The 21,016-nt window shown below is 45.4% G+C and overlaps 1 protein-coding gene across 11 annotated transcripts in view; it reads left to right on the top strand.

Annotated features, from left to right (window-relative positions):
- Nucleotides 1–21,016, top strand: part of USP19 (ubiquitin specific peptidase 19) — a 377,062-nt gene that overhangs the window by 321,154 nt on the left and 34,892 nt on the right. For 3 of the 11 annotated variants that reach the window (XM_078661821.1, XM_078661816.1, XM_078661817.1), the window contains one exon: nucleotides 16,143–16,524. The exons of 4 other annotated variants lie outside the window; for them this stretch is intronic. In XM_078661821.1, the coding sequence (XP_078517947.1) occupies nucleotides 16,143–16,388 (246 nt within the window). In that variant the 3' untranslated portion in view covers nucleotides 16,389–16,524. Of the gene's footprint in view, nucleotides 1–16,142; nucleotides 17,715–21,016 lie in introns of those variants that run through there. 4 more of the 11 variants (XM_078661819.1, XM_078661820.1, XM_078661815.1 and 1 more) reach the window with 2 other exon arrangements.

Here is a 21,016-nt window from a genome sequence, read left to right as displayed (position 1 = left end):
GGCACCTGTGTGGAGCTGGACTATAAACAAATCCATAATGCTATGTCTTGGAAGATTTGCTGGAGAGAGGCGTTTGTTTCCTCTGTACACCGCTACTTAAGTACATGTATCTGCATTGAAGAATATATATGTGTATAGGTGTTATCCGGGTATATGAAGAGGCCAGCAGCCCAGGGGAAGACTGGACAGGATACAACAGCTGAGCTTGTTATGGCATCTCGGAAAGGGCTGGTGTTTAGGTTTTGCATAATCTTCGGAGTTTTCTATATAACATAGACTGTCCGGTACTTAATTCCTTTGTCTTGCTTCCTGGGAAGCAAACACACTCACTACTCTCCGTTATGTAGTTGGAGCAGGCCAATGCACCTGTCTTTTATAGTACACCATTTTATATTTTAATATACAATAGAGGCCATTGCTCCAAGCGTGAAATTATTGTGGAAAAACGGCTGCCCACAGCACCAACGGCAATGCAAATAACGGCACAGTGTAGCCATCTGTTATATAGTAATCTATTGTTCTCACCAGCATTCACAAGAGACAGCTAAATCTTGCTGTAGCCAGACGCTAAAAAGTTGAGATGCAACATTTGGTGAAGATCGCACTTATTGAGGAGGAAAAAAGATTGACCACGTTGAATAAATGATTTTCGGGTCAGGTAGAAAATGTGATTTTGTTTAATAGTTTCAACCGGTGGAACTACTAAATTATTTGGGTAATGGAATGATTTCATTAAAAGGGCTTAAAAAACTGGGCTCTAGCATTCTGAAAGCATTTTAAGCTGTCTCTGGAGGGGAACAAATCATAACCGTAATTACCCAACAATAAAACAGTAGAAGCGTGAGGACTGGCACAACAAAGAGGATAAAAAGAGCAGCATTGTGTGCCTGCATTCACTTAAGGTGCATGGGGCGGAACTCAATGATACTTCGATTTAGGTGCTCTGAATTTATTCAACCCCACATCGATGGAATGCATAATCGAAGAAGGAAAGCGGTTTTGCTGTGATAATGTTGTCTGTTGGACGAATGTGCGCAAAACTTTCCATAATAAACCAACTTCAGCTCTGTTTATTGTTGAAAGTAGTGTGTACATTGAATACATGAAAACAGGATTCCCGCAGCTGCAGCAGGAGTCCAAAGTGTGATTTCTCCATTTTAACTTCAATAGTGAGTTTCGGATGAGCTACAGAAAAGAAACAAACTCCTGGACAGAATGAGAACAAATTTGGCATGTGCATAGATATCGGTTTCTTCTTTGTAATTTCTCAAATTTGGTGTACAAATGTTTTTTTTCTTCACACTTCTAAAAAGAAAATGAATTTATATCTTTACGGAGTTGGACATTGGCCAACGACTTGCTCTCTTGGCGTTGAGGCTGTGTGGGTACTGAATGTTGGAATAAGACCTATGGTGCATGGCTAAGTTGGTACTAAAGAAGGGGTATTAGTTGCAGGGGATGACTTGCCCCAAGGTCATATCATAAGAGAACTCACTATCGGTTTGATGGTTACGTGCAGGCCATTGCCGACAATGCATTGTGCTCTGGAGTCACTGCACATGAGCAACGGCTGTCGCCCCACGCTTACTGGCGGCTGGCTGGGTATTGGCTTTAGGATGTTGCTAAATGCCTCATCATGTGACCACTGAGGACAGACATGGTTGTATATAGAATGTAATTACAGAACAAAAAATCCATAAGAATTCTATGTAAGAATGTTATGGTTAGAGATGAAGATGAGTAACTTTGCAATAATTAAAACTGAGAAAATCCCCAGAAAAACTTCACTTCAAGGGACATTATGGTTATGATCCAAAAGCAAGAAACCCCTGCAATTCTCCAGTTATGGTGAAGTACTTGACCATGATTTGCTCCTTCTGAACGGCGCTATACCTTGTGCTTTGCCTCGCACTACACATTACCTGTACCACTGCTGACATCACATGTGATGACACCAATAACATTATCAGCAGTTATTACGTAGACTTTAAACCTTGTAACCCCCAAATTGATATTATTGCTACAATAATGTAGAGAAAAGTATTGCTGTTATACTAAGCACACACATAAACTGTTCATGAAATAACAATGAGCAGATGTTGTAATAACCATTGGTACATGCTGTTTAGCTAGCGACCTTACGCTACTGTTCCAGTGGCCAATCCCAGCTGTCTGCAGTGTACTTTAGGGAGCTGAATAACCTTCCTAGATTCCCTGCAGTTAGAAGCAGATGGAATGTGCTGCAGTCTGTTCGGGAAGTCCATCAGTGCCACCTATGATTTAGAAAATGCTACCCCCATATCCTGATATTGTTCCAGGATATTTTTTGTCTTTAAAAGAAGAAACTGAAACTTCACTGACAACGTGCCAAAGTCACACCTGACTCCCTCTCAGATGCTTCTTTTCTTTGGATTTTTTTTGTACACTGGGCACTTTCGGGCCTATCCACCCAAGAGGCAAGTTGAGGATATTCCAGCTATGATACCGATGTTTCAGCCTCTATTCTGGATTTCGGTGAGACTAACTCTGAAGCTGCCGGGCCTCATGGACTCTTGCATCATATGACACATGCCTGCTGGCATATGCGGGCTCAGCAGTGGTACCTGAAGTTCCAGTGGGGGATGCATGAGGAGGAATCTCCCAGATATTGTCCAGGGCACTTGGTTGGAGGGAACTGCAAAAGATCTGCAATGGTAGTTTGCAAACCTCGATTGGGTCAGTGGCAGCCCGTGTCCCTTCCCCAACCAGATCTAACAGTGGTGACAGATGTGTCACTCCTGGTATGGGGTTGCCATCTTGAAGAGGTGGAGTTTAGAGGCCTCTGGTCTCCGGCAGAATCCCACATCCACATCATCATTCTGAAGCACCGGCGATCCGGCTGACATTAAAAGCTTTTCTACCCTCCATCAAAGGAAGACTAGTGCAGGTGTTCACGGACCGTACCATCGCCATGTGGTACTGCAGCAAACAGGGCTGGGTGGGCTTGTGGACCCTTTATCAAGAGAACCTGTGTCTCTGGACATTGCTGTAACGTCCAGGCATATCTGGTGGTTCAACAACTGGCTGGCTCTTTGAACGCCAGGGCGTACAAATTCACCCAAAGATGCCTAGCGGATCACAAATGGCCTCTCCATCCGGAGGTGGTGTAAGATCTTTTACAGCAGTGGAGAGAACCTTTGGTAGATCGGTTTGTCACTGCCGAGAACACGCAATGTCGGCAGTTTTGCGCACAGGAGTGTCCAAGGCGACTCTAGTTTGGAGACGCTTTTTGTCTCGAGTGGAGCTCAGGCCTCCTCTCCCCCTTTCCACCCATAGCACTTCTGCCCAGACTTCTCAGGAAAATCAGGAACAACCGGGCCCAAGTCATCCTTGTGGTTCCGAACCGTGCTCGGAGAGTTTGGTATCCCGAGCACTTGAGCATGGCATCGGCCCTCCGATCAGACTGCCTCTTCGGGAGGATCTGCTGTCACAACAGCACAGGCAGGTTCTCCACCCGAACCTGCCAATGCTTGCCTTCATGCATTGAGATTCAGTGGCGACAGTTGATAGCGTTCGACCTTCCGCCCAAAGTCTGTTATGTTATCTTTGCAGCCAGGCGTCCCTCCATTATGAAAGTGTACGCCTCTATGGGGTCCTTTTTTTTATACTTTCCCTCACCCAACAGAGCTCTGCTCTGAGCAAACTAAAGAGCTATTTTTCTGCCATCTCAGCCTCTGATCTACTCTCCCTTTGAGCCATTGCACAACTGCCATCTCAGGCGCCGTACCATCAAGATGGCTTTGCTGGTGGCCATAACATCTACACGGAGGGTCAGTGAACTTCCGGCTTTGTCATCCATGCCTAAACATCTACCCAGACAAACTGGTTCTTTGCACTAAGCTTCATTTTTGCCAAAAGTGGTCACTCCTTTTCATGTAGGCCAGTCCATCACTTTGCAAGAGTTCCTTGTGGATGACCAACTCTTTGCGGAGTATGTCAAAGAAGGGAAAGGCCGTGCAGAAGCGGACCATCTCCCGATGGATTGTGCTCTGCATTAAGATCTGCTATGCATTGGCCTAGAAACCACCCCCTGAGGTTTTGCGTGCTCATTCGACCAGAGCCAAGGCTGTGAACACTCCGTCAGCACAAGGAGTTCCAGTCCTGGATAGCTGCCAGACAGCAAGGTGGACTCCTTTACACACATTAACAAAGCATTATGGCTTCGACAGTCCGGTCCGTCCGGACGGGCACTTTGCTTGTTCGGTCCTTCAGGACTTTCTAGTGTGAATCAGTTTTGCATGGGTACCTATTTTAAGGTAAGGAATCTGCACCTAGAATTCCCATCAGATGATCAAGTTGCTTACCTTTGGTAATGCCTTATCTGTTAGAGATTCTATCTTGCTGCATGTTCCTTACTGACCGACGCATCCACCATGGTCTGTGAACGGATTTCTAGGGACAGGGCTGCTCCCCTTTCAGGGCACTAGTTTTCCACACAAGTAGCAAGTTCTTCATGGCGCCGCACTCCTGGCGTGGAAAGTCATGAAAAGAATCTGACATCAGTATGATGGGGTGCCTATACAGACACAGTGTAAGTCTCTTCCCCTGCGCGAATGATGCCGATTACGCCACGTAGAGCCAAATGAAGCGAACTACCGGCGCACAGGGGTACGGTTCACAAACAAAATTCTGTATCCAATCTGATGCCTGGAGATAATTCTGTGGTAAGGAATCTGTGGCTAGATAGTCTCTACCAGATAAGGCTTTGCCGGAGATAAGTAACTTGTTCTTCTTTTATGTTTTTTCTTTTTCACTCATTCTTGCCTCCTGTGAGGTGTCCTGATTGCGGGTGTATTGAGGGCCACCAGAGATGAGCTTGTCATCCTGGTGGGCAGGAGTTCAGGTCATGGTGGCTTTATAAATAATGCAGCTCGTTTTGAAGATGATGCAGTCCAGCAAAGGAACCAGTGGAGTTCCTTCAGGATGGGGGTGATGTGGTTAGGTTTTTTCATGCCATTGATAAGACATCCTGCAGCTTGCAGGATTACTTTAAGGAGGTGGGGGGGGGGGGGCGCATTTGGTAGTCTGGGAAGCCAGCAAGCAGTGTGTTTGATCTATCTTGATGGGGAGAATGAAAGCTTGAGCAGCAGTTCCGAGTTCCTCTAGCGAGAAATTGTTTCACTTTCTTCAAGAGAGAGCTGGCACCCAGCTGTCTTTAATATTTGTTTGGCAATATGTTCCTTGAAGGTGAGATTGGCGCTCTGGGTGAATCCAAGTGAGGTTCGAAACCGTTCACATTAATGTCATTTGACCAGATTTGGATAGTTTGCTTATTGTTCTTGGCAAATCATGTGAATCCTGCCATGGTAGGATATCCAGCCGTGATGTTCATTCCGTGTTTCATACTGTGTCTTTCTGTAGCGGAAGAGACTGTTGAATAGAGTTGTGCCTCATCTGCATATCAGTGAATTATGATGCTTTTATCTGTGAGTAGGGACCTATAGGGCTAAGAATATAGTGATTAAAGATGACGGGGACTATATAGAACTTGGGGAGATCCAGAGGTGATGGGAAACTTCTGGGACCTAAAGGTTCCATTTTGTTCAAACTGATGTCAATTGATGGGCAGGATGGAAACAGTGATGGACTTAGCTAGTGAATCCCATTGTGTACTTCTCTTTGAAGTACAAAACCAAAATCAGTTTCCGAGTATTGTGCAAGGTACATCTCTTCTTTTGTCTGTGGACTTGTTAGTTCACAGGTCATTAGTGAAACATTCATGGGATGTTCTACTCCCAAGTCACAATCTTACTACCCTTCTACCCTTTTTCTGTTGTCCTCTATTGGAACATGATGCGAGTTGATGGTCCCTTTGACAGGTGTATCAGTTAATTTGGCATTATTCTGTTGTTTTGTACTTCTCTGCAGTATTCTCATTCCAGTCTGTTAGGGTTATCTTTTCATATGATACGATGTTCATTCAGAACTCTCATCAGAGCCTGCGGTCGCAAATATTCCTCCAGCATTTTGAATGTTTTATGCTTTCTCCAGCTCTGCATTTTTTCTCTCTGAAGTTTGCGTCATCTCATGTTGTCTGGATAGTGTGGCCATTAGGCTGTGTGTTAGGTTTATTGCTTTCCTATATTTTTGCCTGTAGGGTTTCTCAATACATTCAGCATTATTCATAGGCTGCATGATGCTACAAACTTTGGCCAACTATTAATGTAGCGAGTTGATATAGGTTTGATTTTTCTTCTGAAGCAGCTTTAATGGAAGGGTAATGTAGTCAGGAGTACTTAAGGCAGATTTACCTGACAGACCATTGCAGGTAGAGGTAGTTGAGTTTGGGGTTGGTGGCTTAGCTACCAATGACTTTAGGCTGATGAGGGTTGGGATTCCTTCATGTACAAACTGTTGACTATTTGGCCAAGCTTTGCTTTTCAATCATGAATTGAGATCTGTGGTGAGAAAACTAAACTAAGTGGTAATTTGTAGGGTACGTATCTAATGATTTCTATACTTCGTCCTACTCTTAATCGGCGCAATCCATGCAATCCGTCCCTCTTACCATTTTGCATTTATCTTTCGTTGGTTTTGTTGCACTTGCATTATAGGTTTGGCTGAATACACAGATACATTTCCAGTCAGGGAAATGACCAGGAGTTAGAAAAAATCTTAATATCTTAGAGATCGCAGTCTTCCACAGCTGGACTTCGTCGGTAGGAGTCCATTTTTTTAAATTACTTGCAAATTGCGTAGATCCGTGCGGTGAGTCTTCTTTGTGCAGTGTCATGACCTCCTAAGGTTACTAGTTATTACCTTAATATTAGATGCTATGTATGTGATGAAGCTGCCTTTGTGGATACTTACTTTATAGAAGTGAGGGTGCCCAGTGGAAATGCATTCCCTGTATATTTCATTCCCTGGTTATTCTTATTTACCTTTATGGAATATCTGATCCGAGTGTCTCGTATTTCCTTCAGTGTGTGGAAAACTATCTTTAAAACAGCTCTATTGATTGATTCGTCAGTGTATCTAGTGCTAGCAGTGGTGTCAGACGAGTAATACGCACAGTTAATTTTGTTGGATACAGTAAAAGGGGCAAAGATAAAATTAATTACCTGGAATTTCACATTATTTATGTTGATTTAAATTAAGTCTGATTCTTGCAAAAAGAACAATTTTTTTGCTCACCATGCCATTCCAGGTTGGACCCAGCCATATGCAAATCAGTCTTGACCCTGCGTCCAATGGGAACAGTCCAGCCCGAACTGCCAGGGCAGGTCCTCCCTGGACTGGAAACAAGCATCCTATGGCCAGGTCTAAACTGCGGTGGCATGGTAAGCAAAAGAATGATGGATTTAATCCAGATCTCTTGACCTGGGGTGAATGTTTTGATTTGTTCTGCATTCCGTCCATCAATTTGTGTGTCTTTTAATAAAGTCTGATTCTACCATTACCAGTTTGGCCACCGGACTCCATCTTGAATCCCCCTTTTACCTCCGAGGTGTCAGTGCGTTTTCCGCATGCCAATAGTGCCTCCATGAATAAGCACAAGTTAAAACATGAAAAAGACGCTCATGTAAAAGTCCCAGCACTGTTTCATTATTTACCTCCTCCATTTGTAAGCACATAAATAATAATGTGTTTCTTTCAATATCAGATCAAATGTGGCAAAGCGTCTGTACCACTGTTTCTGATCCGCTTTTGCCAGTGTCGGAAGCATGCCTCCAACATATCTCCGAACATACATACCCGAAAAAACAAACAGACTTGGTGTGGTCGGTAGAGGCAACTGGGTCTCTACCTTCATCTATTACCAGCATGGAGCAGGTCCGTTGATGCCCAGAAAGAGTGCCTGCACCTAATTTGTCCATTGCTTTAGTTGCCTGGTTCAGAGGGTACAAAATATCTCTAGCTAGATATTTGACAGGTCTGTGAAGATGCTCCCAGTAATCAGAAAATTACTTTGTACAAAAAATATTGCATTTAGTGCTTTCCTAGACGTATTTGTTCTCCCAGAGATCTCCTTTATCTGATGGGCCTTGTGTGTTTTGTGTTACGCTGCCTTGAAGATTCGAATGTAGGCCATCATCCTGTATCAAGAGGCCGAAGCCTCGTTGTTCATGGAGCCAGCCTCTTAGGATTTCTGGTTGGACTGGAGTCATTCTCACCATTGGGGCTCTGCTTGGAAGGTTGTGTTGGTCTCATAGTTGAAACACCTCCTTTTCTAGTGGTGGTGTGGTCTGTATCCTTTAACTACGGTGGTACGTGGACTGTGTTTGCTTATCCCAGTGTTAATCTTTCTGCATTTCCACTTCTACTAAGAAGTGAGTAAATAAGGTTTTGCAGCCACATTCTGTATGCATGCAAATTAGGTGGCCTTCTGAGGACCACCATTGTGGTGCGACTACATCATCACCAAAATGGTAAACCTTGCAACACACTCAGTGAAGGTGCAATATTTTGAGGAAACTGAAACTTTGTTGGACAATTTAGAAAGGCTGATGATACTGAAATGCACAGCCCTTTACCAAGTTGTGAAAAGATAAGATTACATTTGAATCTCTTGTTTAAAAGGAAATAGTTGCTCACTTTCCCCACGTGAGAATGTGCTTTAACAATCCACCTCACTGGATTTAAAAAGCGCCTTCCCTGCTAAATAATTGTAATGTTTCTGAATGGATTCCCAAGATCTGCTAATTATCCTTCAGTGCCCCACCAGTATCCATCCCCCAGCCTTTTGATATTAATGGCCCAGAGGCATTAAAGTAACTTGCCCTCCCAGGTCTACAGTCCTGCTGTGTTTCCTGCATATTTTTGCAATTGAAAGTCAAGCAACCTTTCACAAACCATTGGCCGCCTCCACAGGCTGGTGAAGCACAAAGTTCAGTGCATGCCCTGTTCAACTAGCGGGCAGCCTGGAATCTTTAATAAGTCAAACATGTTCATCTGTGCTTGACTGCAGCAGGTTGTGGCCTGTTTGCGTCTCTGCAGAACCTAATCATGTTATTCATTTTCGTCACATCACTCCTCGACACCCCGCGTTTTGCACTCCTGTTTCTACGTCAAAAGTTACAGTTTAACTTGGATTGTACCTTCAGGTATGCAACATGATCACTGCCTTCACAGTTGACTTGACGAGATGGAGCTGTGATTCATCTGCATAGTTTGAGAGGGTCAGTGTCTGATGGTCAACCTTGTCAAGAGTAACCTGCATTTGAAAGATTTCTTTTGCGAATTATCTGTCAAACCAAAACCGCAGTGGCTTAAGTGCAAACGTGGTATATTTAAAATGTGGGCAGGTGGTCACAAAGAGCACACCCCTCTATGAGTTTTTCGAAAGGTAGTCTACGTTTTTGGCTTGATCAATTTCTTGATGTTTTACCATTTATTCACATGTATTCTCTGGCTACAGCAAACCAGATCTGCTTGATAGTTGTGATTGCTTGGGAGAATGAACTGTAAGCCGTACTTAACCTGTTGAAACAAATCACCCTTTTTGTCATGTTGAACCGCTCAGTTCTGTTATTAAAAGTAAAGCTGTTTCTTACATTGTGCTACCTTCCAAAAAGCCTTGAGACAATTAATGCGAGAAAATTGAGTTTTATTGCAGAACGCAGCCGCCATCTCCCAGCCACACTTTTTGCCTGGTATCTGGTGCAATTGTAACTGTAGAGTACTGGTTCCCTGCTGCCCAGGTTCCCAGTACCAGTGTTCTTTCCCTAAAACTGTATGACGATTGGCATTTCAGACCCCCCTGTAAGTCCCTATTAAATGGTACCCTGGTACCTAGGGCATTGGAGCTGAATTGGGTCCGCTAGGGGGCCCTCACCAAGGCCATGCAAACCGCTACTGCGTCTTGCACTGCCTGTGTGCCATGCCAACCAGCACTGCCTAAGGTACAAGTACCTCGCCCCTCTAGTAGGCCTTACAGCCCTGAGACAAGTTGTACTAGATCTCAGGTGTGGGCTTATCTGCATAAGCGGATCTGCCCCTACACTATCTTAGTCCATTCTTAAATATTGCACGTGCCAAGGAATCCATAAAGAGTACATGGGCTGGAAACTTGACAACCCGAGTTCCCTAGTACCATGATGGCTTTTCTGAAACCTAGGAGTGTTTGGTACCAAACAACTCCTCTCAATAAACCCACGCTGATGATGCCAGGGTGAAATTTATTGTAATATGTACTCAGAGGGCACCTCAGAGGTGCCCCCTGAAAACCTTGAAATCCTGGTGAGGGCAATGACCGGCTGCAGGCAGCCAGCCACCACCAGACATGTTTCTGGGTACCTGGGTGGAGAGCCCCCTGCTCTCTGGGACCGGAAACCATGCACATCCTGGGCAGCTATGTCACACCTCCTCCCACAGGATGAGCCAGTCCTCAGAGGGAGAAGCTTCAAAGTCCTGCCGCCTTTGTAATGCGACCCCCAGCCTCTTCTGCTAGCGGCAGATGGCAGCCTCCAGTTAACACCCCACTATGGGTGGGAAAACCTAGAAGAATAGGAGGTGTGTCCACCTCTGCCAACTCCACCTCCTAAGGGTGGGGGCGGGAGAGGTGAAGCACATCGTTCAGGCCCTTCCACCTTAAAGATAGGGAGACCCCTCCAATCAGGGCTAGGACTATGCCCCCTCCCACTGGAGGGTGGCATAATTAAGGGTGTAGTCACCCCAGGTAAGGTGCCTATTTGGCCTACCTGCTACTCTCCTCTAAAATGCCCCTAAATTTAGTATTTTGGTGGCTCTTCCAGACCCGGAAACAAGTTCCTACCAACTAAATAAGACAAGCATTGGAAATGCAATAGGTCTCGCAGCATTAGAGTTTGTGCTTTTAGAATTGTTTATGGTTTTTTTTTTTTAAATCTTTAGCATTTTTGTTTCCTGTAGGCAATGCTAAAGAATTACAAAGAAAAAAAGCCATAAACAAATCTAAAAGCTCTAACTCAAATGCTCCGAGACCTATTGCACTGTGTGAGGGTGAGGGGTTGAGGGTGAATGCAATAGGTCTCGCATTAGGAAAGTTTGACCTATTGGTATTGTAAATGACACATTTTGTATTTATGTGTTGGTTTTGAAAATAGCAAAATTAATAGCTTTGTCATTTACAATGCCAATAGTTTTAACTTTCGCAAATGTGACACCTATAGCATTTGTAATGCAATATGTGTTGTATTTACGTGACTTAGATGTATTGATATTACAAATAACAATGGCTTTTAATTTTTTAAATAATTAATACTTAAATAAAAGGTATTGTAATTTATAATGGCAATAGCTTAAACTTTTGTAAATAACTTTTGTGAAGATTATGTTCAGTGTATTTTATTGTGACAAAAATCCAAGAACAGAAGTGAAAAAATGTAACATCTTTTTATGACATTTTGTAATAAAGCTTGAAACATTGACAGAACATATTTGAACCAGTTGTTGTTGAATGGTTGCACAGATTGATGCTGTGGTGGCGCTGAGTGATGTTGTGGTGGCAACGAGTGAGGGCGGTAGAGTGAGGGCGGTAGAGTGAGGGCGGTAGAGTGAGGGTGTGAGGGCGGTAGAGTGAGGGCTGTAGCATGAGGGTGGTAGAGTGGTAGAGTGAGGGCGGTAAAGTGGTAGAGTGAGGGTGGTAGAGTGAGGGCGGTAGAGTGGTAGAAGTACAGGCTTACCTGACTCTTCGCATGCACCCATTCAGTTGTTGGCCTCTCAGCTGAGTCTGCCAACTAGACAACAAAGTGGAGGTGAGGCGGTTAACTAATGAGGCAGTAAAAAAAAAAGTGCGTTCTGAATTAGTGAGACCGTGGCAGAAGTGCAGGCTACCTGACTCTTCGCATGCACCCATTCAGTTGTTGGCCTCTCAGCTGAGTCTGCCAACTAGACAAAAAAGTGGAGGTGGAGCGGTTAACTAATGAGGCAGTAAAAAAAAATGCGTTCTGAATTAGTGAGACCGTGGCAGAAGTGCAGGCTACCTGACTCTGAACTATCCCACAAAGTGGGTCATCACACTGCCCTCCAAAAACTAACAAAGGGAGCTAAGCATGAATGCCGAGAGGCGAGTGAGATACTAGCGCTGCCTGCTCTGTAAGCATTAGAAACAAAAGTGCGTGGCAGAAGTACAGGCTACCGGACTCTTCGCACGCACCCATTCAGTTGTTGGCCTCTCAGCTGAGTCTGCCAACTAGACAAAAAATCTCAATTTACTAAACTACCCATAAAACGGTAATGGGATCCATGCCTCGTGCGGCGGGGATTATTCAAGCAGAGTCCCGCTCGCGGGCAGATGTCAGAGGGGGCGGGGGTGGGATGCGCGCGCTCTGGATGAAGTCGGCCGAGCTCTTCCTGAGCCCTCGGGTCCCGCTCGTGCAATCAGGACATGCCGTGGATCACATAACATGAGCAAGACCAGCAAGTAGCACAAATTGATGCGGAGACCACAAGACGCAGCCGAGGGCCTGAGTGCATTTCTTCTTAGAGGGTGGATTTTAAGTGAAGCACGTAGGAGGTTACCATGGGTAACATGAGGGAATGAGGTAGCATGAAATGGAGGAAATCAAGCAGAGTCCCGCTCGCGGGCAGATGTCAGAGGGGGCGGGGGTGGGATGCGCGCGCTCTGGATGAAGTCGGCCGAGCTCTTCCTGAGCCCTCGGGTCCCGCTCGTGCAATCAGGACATGCCGTGGATCACATAACATGAGCAAGACCAGCAAGTAGCACAAATTGATGCGGAGACCACAAGACGCAGCCGAGGGCCTGAGTGCATTTCTTCTTAGAGGGTGGATTTTAAGTGAAGCACGTAGGAGGTTACCATGGGTAACATGAGGGAATGAGGTAGCATGAAATGGAGGAAATCAAGCAGAGTCCCGCTCGCGGGCAGATGTCAGAGGGGGCGGGGGTGGGATGCGCGCGCTCTGGATGGAGCCGGCCGAGCTCTTCCTGAGCCCTCGGGTCCCGCTCGTGCAATCAGGACATGCCGTGGATCACATAACATGAGCAAGACCAGCAAGTAGCACAAATTGATGCGGAGACCACAAGACGCAGCCGAGGGCCTGAGTGCATTTCTTCTTAGAGGGTGGATTTTAAGTGAAGCACGTAGGAGGTTACCATGGGTAACATGAGGGAATGAGGTAGCATGAAATGGAGGAAATCTAGAAGGTTATTAACGGAAGCCGAGCTGCAGGTTACTTTGGCAGTGAGGCAAATGCTGTTTAAATAAGAGTGTCCGGAAATATAAACTCACTCTAAAGAAATAGGTAGAGGCTGCAATTCTCAGAGTAATGAGCTCAGAATGCAAAACAAGACGGAGGGAAGAGAGGGGAGGGGGGAGGAGAAATGCGACACGGCGGGAAGGGGAGGGGGCGGAGCGGGTAAAACAAGACGCACGTGCAGGCAGGATGACTCAGGGGAGGGGGCGGAGCGGGGCAGAGCGGCATGTGGGTGTGAAGAAGCCGGGCCTTTGAAGTGAAGCTAAGCTTCACTTCAAAGGTGTCGGAGGAATGCGGGCGGCTGTGCACGCGCTTTTAAGCTCAATGCACATGCGCATTGAGCTTAAAAGTCACGGGCACTGCAAGGAATCGCCACGATTCCTTGCAAGTTAGATAAAGAGTCGATGAGCCCCTATAGTCTCGCTTGCTCGATGCGCATGCGCATCGACAGGCGAGACCTAAAAAAGGACGAAGACGACGCAGTTCGGAAAAAGACTGAAAACACCTTCTGCCTTGGCGCCAGCCCTACCGGCCTGTCTGCAGCCATCGAAAATCCTGCAAAGACGCAACGCATTTCCCACAGTCAGCGACCTCCACAAACCCTTTCAGGACTGCTTACCTCTGAAGAAGACCAAAACACCATAGGACAGGAGCTCTGTTCACAAAGAAAACAACACCAAGGACTCTAGTGCCCTCAGGGTCCGTGATCCTTGATCCATTCTGCACCGACGCTTCCGGCCTGTGTCCAGGTGGCCCATGGATCCAGAAAAGGTTCTCCAGTGATCTTGAGTCCAAGTCCAGCATTGGCTGACCCCTCCTGGACTTCACAACGACGCCTGCAGGCTGAATCCAGAGCCTCTCCCCGACCGACTCCAGTAAGAATCTGACGTCAAAGGACACCCCTGCACCCAAAGCCCTGGGTCTTGGTGAGCTGAACCAACAGTGCCCCTATGACCCTCAACACTTCAACGTACCTCTGCTGTTGCTGGTTTTCTGCAGCCTCCGGTTAGACGCATACATCCTGTTTGTCAAACAGAGATTCTCCATTGAAAAGCTGTATTTGCACCCTGTGCCACTGGTGGTGTATGTTTGGAGCTGCCTTGTCGCTCCCCGTTTGCTTGCTCTTACCCCCAAAGCTTGGCCCCCTGAAACCGATTTACCTACCTGCAAGCAGTGTGGCTCCAGGTGCCCCCAGTCTCCATTGAAACGCATTGGGCTTGTCTCTGAATTTGACCTCTTCACCCGGACACCCCTGTACCGCTGGTGGTGCAGACTTTGTGCTTATCTGTCCTCTGCTGATCTTAAGTTCAGAAAACTGGAACTGCAAGTTGGTTACTTACCGGTCAACCTGCATTGTTATTTTCTTCCATAGTATGACACTGAACTGTTTAAAAATTGCACAGTCAACTTTTGAAAGTGAAAAGTATTTTTCCTGAAAAACGTACTAACCTTTTTGCGAAGATCTTGGACTTACAATAAAACTCAAACAAAGCTTATTTTTCTAAAATGGATGTGGATCTCCATTTTGAGTCGTGTCAGTTATTGGTCTATGTGTGTGCAATACATGTCGTACACTCCTCTGTAGGCCTCAGCCTGCTCGCCCATAGTACCACTAATCGAGTACTTTCGGTTTAGATTGAGCTTGTGCCCTCCTGGGGAATCTCTAGATACTGTGCAAGGTAAAACCACTTAGTGGTATACCACATTCAGAGCCAGCTTCCTAAATCAGTAAATCAATGTAAAAAGGAATGTCTCTGTACTTGTAAATGCCCTTCAGGCACATGCATCAAAGCTTTTTGCAATGGCAAACTGTGCGAGTCGCAAAAATCGGCCGTTTGCGATCGCAAAATTAGCTTTTGCAATGCATGAAACAACTTGCCACTCGCAATTTAAGAAATCAGTTTTTTGCGATTTCTTAAATTGTGATTGCATTTAAGGAATCGCAATTTGCGATTCCTTAAATGCAGTAAAGTAAAAAGAATTGCGATTTTGCAATTAAGAATCGCAATTTACCATCAAATTAAAGGTGATCGTAAATTGCGATTTCTTTGAAAAAAGCACCAAAGTGCATTTTTCAAAGTCCCATGTTACACACACACACAAGCCCTTGGGGCATGTGTGTGCGTAACATGGGTGCACCTATCAATTACAGGGGTGCAGTAGGGTGTCTTTTTGACACCCTTGCACTCTTGAAATTGCATGCGCAATTTGCGGGTACCTGTTGGGTACTCGCAAATTGCGCATACAATTTCCCATTCAATCCTATGGGCCTGTAGGAATGAATGGGAAGCCATTCCTTAATTGCGAGTCACAAATTGCGAGTCGCAATTAAGGATTTTTTAGGAATCGCTATTTTTTTAGCGATTCCTACATGCATAGGCTTTTGCGATTCCATATAAGCGAATCCTTGTTTTTCGCTAATAAGGAATCGCAAATTACATGTTTGATGCATGTGGCAGCTTGTGTTTTAGAAGTTTAGCATTTCGTAGCACCGCTCATAATCCTTATGACAGTAAAAGGTGCAAGAATGCAGAATTGCGTTTGTTGTGTTGCCCTCAAGTGCTCATCCTTCTTGTGAAAAATAACATTTGTTGGTATAGAAGCCTCCTGGATTCAGTTCAAACTACTTAATACATCTTTTAATGCTTCAACTACTATTCTAAGCAGGAAATGTAAATATTACTTTGATGGGCGATTGAAAGACAAAATTGAGCTATCTCATAGGTTTGTTAGACATTGATGTGGCTGCGGCCTGTAGGCCAGTCGGCATTACAGAGGCGGGGGGAGGGTGTTTGTGTGTGTGTACTAGAGCTTGTGAGTGGCAGGGGATGGTGGCATGCTGGTTGAGATGTTTACAGGTGCCAATACTGTTGAGACGTATAAGCCAGTGCTATAAATCTATGTATTTTATGAAAGTATGTTGTGCACCATTCTTCCCGAGCTCTGACAAAGGTTTCCACACATCGCAGGCTTCTCTGATCTGGCAGGAACTGGAAGAGGAAGATGCAGTACGGCAGCCCTTGGCCTATCGGCGGAGTCCATGGAATTCCAGGGTGTCTTCCTCCCTGGTTACAGACGGCATCTTAGAACAGAACATTTCTGAGTACTCGGATGAAGGTCGCATCAGATATTTCATTCTTGGCACTATGGCAGCAATTGTAGCTTTGTTTTTTAATGTTTTGTACCCTCTGATGTACCAACCCAGAGGAAGGTAGATGTAAAATTGTGTGAGTGAGAGTCCTTTGAGCAAACCTAATGAGCTTGGTTCCACAAAGGAGAAGTACTGTTATTCCCCTTGGCTCGTATGTATTTCCTATTCAGTCTAGCGGGGTGGATTTCTGGGCAGGGGTAGTAAGATCCACTCGGTCACACATGCACTTTCGATCTTTGCACTACTCCTACCTCTAGACCCTCTTCCCCATATCAATGAGCTGTTCAGTCACGAGGCTGGGATACCACTGTCAGAAATGCCTCCAGCTGGGCCCTCTGCTTTCCGGTCTCCAGCCCTTTGTTTGTCTGCTCCAGAGAAATCGGACGGTTTTCCCCAGATTTAATGCATAATGCATCCGTTTCAGGATCTTCTGGAGCAATTGTAGTACCCAGCTTTCTATTCCCTTCTTATTGCTATGGTGATGTCTGTTCTGACCCATAATCCGCTGTTCCATGTGTCCTCCAGTGACCTAGAACTATTGAAATGAAAAACTACTTTCTTGTGACCAAATCCTCTTCCCACTGAGGTTTAGTGAGGGTGATCTTTTGTTAGACACCTCCTTCATTCCTTAGGGATCCTCTTTGCTGCTTCCATGTCAGCCAGGAGACGTGGCTGCTGACTCGGTGAAGCTCTTGGTTTCTACATAGATCCCTCTGCATACATCTAAGGTACAGGCAGCTCTTTGTAAGCTAGGCAGGCACTTTACCTTGAAACTGGCATCTGAGCCATCCTTCTCTTGTTTTATGTGGTTTACTATATTCTTGGCTCGCTGAGAGGTTTCCTGGTCTTGGAGCGTTCTGACGCATCTTTCATGGTCACCTCAGTGGATTCTGTGCCATGTCACTCCAGGCATTCAGTGCAGGGCTACCATCTGAGGTATCACACCTCATTCTGTGATACCTTAAACCATACACAGAGGTTTGGTGAGCGTTGCTCAAGGCCTTTCGGTCTAGATTGTAGTCTGCCTCTCCAGGAAGTGTTTGAGGTTCTTGGTTCTCTGTTCCTCAAGTACCGAGGAAGGGAGAATTGGCAGTTCCAATAAGTACAGTGTAGTTCCTTTGTTTCAATTGAACCCACCCTGTTAACCCCTGTGGCCCTTTGCCTTGAGATTAGGATGGAGAGCAGGATTTGTTGCTTGGAAGCTGGTGGGTGAGCATGTCTGTAGGTGGGGTGGTGCGAGACATAGACTGGGCAGACTTTGCAAAGTGATCCCTTTCTTATCCTCGGGGACAGACATTCCACAAGTGCCTTTGGTCAGAACCTTGATCTGCCTATTGGATCCTGGTACAAGAATGGGCAGATAAAAATAGGTCTGTAATCTGAAAAAAAATAATTTGTCTTCTGGGTTTGCCATACAGGTTTGGAATTCTTTGCCCTGTTGTCCCTTTACTGTAGTTGGCAAAATAATGGGAAATACAAGTTTGAGTAACTTACAGTGGATCCCAAAAACCCATGGGGACTCTAGACTGTGCACCGACTTGTAGCTCATAGTTGCTGCTATATTAATCGACCTGGACAGTGACGTGTATACCCTACAGTGAGTTTATTGTAGGATAGTGCATTCCTGGGTTTCTTGTGTAGATCACGTATTCTTTGCGCATGAGATGACCGTAAAATTCAATTCTGCATTTTAGTGAGGTCACACAAACACCTTAGCCTCATTAATTACACAGCACACAACAAAACTTATTTTCATTAGTCTAGCCATGCTACCCGTGTTTATTTAAGGACTTGCCAAAGGTGTTGGCCCTGAGAACAGCAATCCCAATTCACAGTGCACCGATTGACTTGTTTGCTCACCCGATTGAAAAGGAGGGTTAGTTTTAAGAAAGGTGAGACACAAAAATGCATTTAACATGTTGGACAAGTGTCTGAATAAACTTTCTGCAGTAGGAAGGACTAGGTATTAGCTGCCCATCTCTTTTGGGTTTCATCTTCGGATTAATTTGTACGTGTTTTATTAATTTATAGATCTGTGAGAGACTAAATACATGTATTATACTTGTATGAAATCCTGTAATTGTTCTCATTAACTGAACCCTCTTAAGTCCTAATGCATTTCTAATTGGAAAATTACATCACTTATTGCAAGCCACCCGTGAACTTCCACGCCGCCGAATCTTTGCCACTGTTGAGATATGGTGCTTCTCGTCCCTCTGATTATAGCCAGTGAGGGAGGGGATAAGTCGCACTTAGTTTCATCATGAGTACTAACATGCCCTTGCACTCCGCCTCCGGTATGGAGTAAGGTCAGTGTTACCTCTGCAATTGGATCAGATCAGTGTCTGGGAGCGAGCCAGCCTCCATGTCAGGCCAAAGGTGGACGATATATCAGCGAAGTGCCGCTGACCTCTGCGGAGGTGGCCAGTGATGCCATCGACAGACTTGTCTGCATGCGGTAAAGACCCAGCAGCAGATTATGGCCAGATTTACTTGATTGGACCATTCAGATCCTTCTCACTGTGTGGGATAACACTCAACATGTAGAAGGATGCTACAGGACACCTCACAGGTCAACTTTCATGACCTTCTAAAAGCACTCAGCCTTCATCCTCGTATTGCTGTATGCTCCTAGAACTCATCGTTTTTCTGTAGCCTTATTATGGAAGTATTTGTACATAGAATGGTATGGTACAAGAATATGCCATCTGACTCAGACATGCTTGCCTTTAAAACTACAATTTCATCCATATTTTTATGTATAATTGCAAATCTGGAGGCACATGCTTATTCCAAGTATTTCTTTATTGCATAAACTGCTTCAGTTTAGTAATAGATGGTTGCACCCTCTTCATAGCCTCCTTCTGTTGGCTTTTTATTGGTATTTATTTCTTGTACGCCGGCAATGTGCTGGAGGCTAAATTGATAACGATGAGCTGTCTCCGATAGCTCCTGTCACTTTAGTTCTGTTGTATGGCACTAGTTTCCGTAGCCTAATGTGACTGATTGGTCATCTGCTGCTTTCCTAATTTCTACTTCTAGAGTAAATGAAGTTCCGGTAGATAAATGAAGCCCCGCACGTTCTTAGCACGTGTAATTTCAGACGTGTAGAAAGTAAATCGAAATGTAAACAGCATCTCTGTTAATAATAATTATGACCTTGATAAAATGTAATGCAATTATTTATGTAGCACTTACCAGCCAAGGCTTTCTGAGTGGGCCGCTGGGTGAGGAGAGCTGGGCTTGAGCCAAGACAGAGCGGTGGAGCAGATGCGTCGCAGTTGAGTCCGTGACCCTCATCTTCCAGTTTTTCAAGAGACCGCTTTTGATTTTCCCCACAGAGTAGGTTTCGCCTAGGAGAAATGTCTGTACACATCTCCATGGCCAGAGAGTGGCATGCATTCTCTCATGTGAGACTGAGTATATAAATAATTTTTCCAATTGCAGGATTCCCCCATACTCATTGTAAAAGGGCAACATATTTCGGGCAGTGGCGCAAGACCTTGGACCCTTAATGGAACAATCTCATAGGTCACTCATCATACAAGGCTTCTGTTCGCACACAAACACCTGGAATCCGTATCTGGGAGCGGACCGTCCACTGTCCCAGAATCCTACTATGCTCCTCAGTATTGAATTCATTCCAAAAACCTGCTCTTTGAGTCCGCGCGTGGCTTGAGTGGAGGCTGCATGCCTCTACACATGGGGCCTGCATGGTATGAACCAGCACTAAGTGGCAGCTTGTGTAGTTTCTGGCACTGCCATCCGGGCAGTGATCTGCCAGGCCGGCACAAGTGGGTTCAGAGAGTGCCATTTCAAGGCGGCTGGTGTGTCTTTCTGGGCCGAGGTTTCTTGGTCTATTAGTAGAGTTACACCGAGACCTATTTCATCTGGAATCTGCTTCTGTGGGCCATGCCACAGGACAAGGTGTCCCATGGCAGTATTCTTCAGGCTCCCTTCAGTAGGAGCCGTGGGTGTACGCGGGTTCTGAGGCTTCTCATCTTAAGCATCCTCCGCTGTGCACAGGTTGCACTCAGTTTTCAAGATGGTTGATGGGTGATTTCTAACGAAATCCTGGCTTTGCAGTGTCTCCAAAGGGCCTCTCAGTCCTGTGGGATGTCTTTTAATGTAGTTCACTATACTTACTCCTAATTTGGTATTTGGTGCTGCATCACATTATGCAGCAAATGAAACTCAGGAAATTCTGGGAAAGAGCCAGGGGATTCATCTTAGAGACCAGCGAGTAGATATTTGGTGATGATACTCCCAGCAGCACTTCTGAGGACACTGCTAAGGAGGACAGCATTGTTACAAGGGGGTAATGACCACTTTTAATCGATGAGAGTGGAGAAGCTCAAAAGGCAGCCATAACAAGGACAGTGGTTGTTAGAGATCGCATTGAACATGAACAAAAGGATTTGCTAAGCCTTTGGAAAACCCGGTAGCCACAGCAGCAATATACAAGGAACCTTGCTACATGGAACTAACAAATGTCAAGCTTCAGCGAGGTCATCTTTTACCATGCATTGCAACATTAAGGTTGTCCCTAGCCACGGAAACAGAAAGTACCAGGATCCTTTGAGTGTTACTGGACAATGGGGGAAACTCCACGGACAAGTACCCTTCTGCAAACGTCCTCTATCGCCACGTGTTCGCAGATGTGCTGGAGGAGTCTTCTGTAGATTAAAGCAG

The sequence above is a fragment of the Lissotriton helveticus genome, chromosome 9 (genome assembly GCF_964261635.1).
Source record: "Lissotriton helveticus chromosome 9, aLisHel1.1, whole genome shotgun sequence".
In the NCBI taxonomy this organism is placed as follows: Eukaryota; Metazoa; Chordata; class Amphibia; order Caudata; family Salamandridae; genus Lissotriton; species Lissotriton helveticus.
This window is presented reverse-complemented; position numbering and strand designations above follow the sequence as displayed.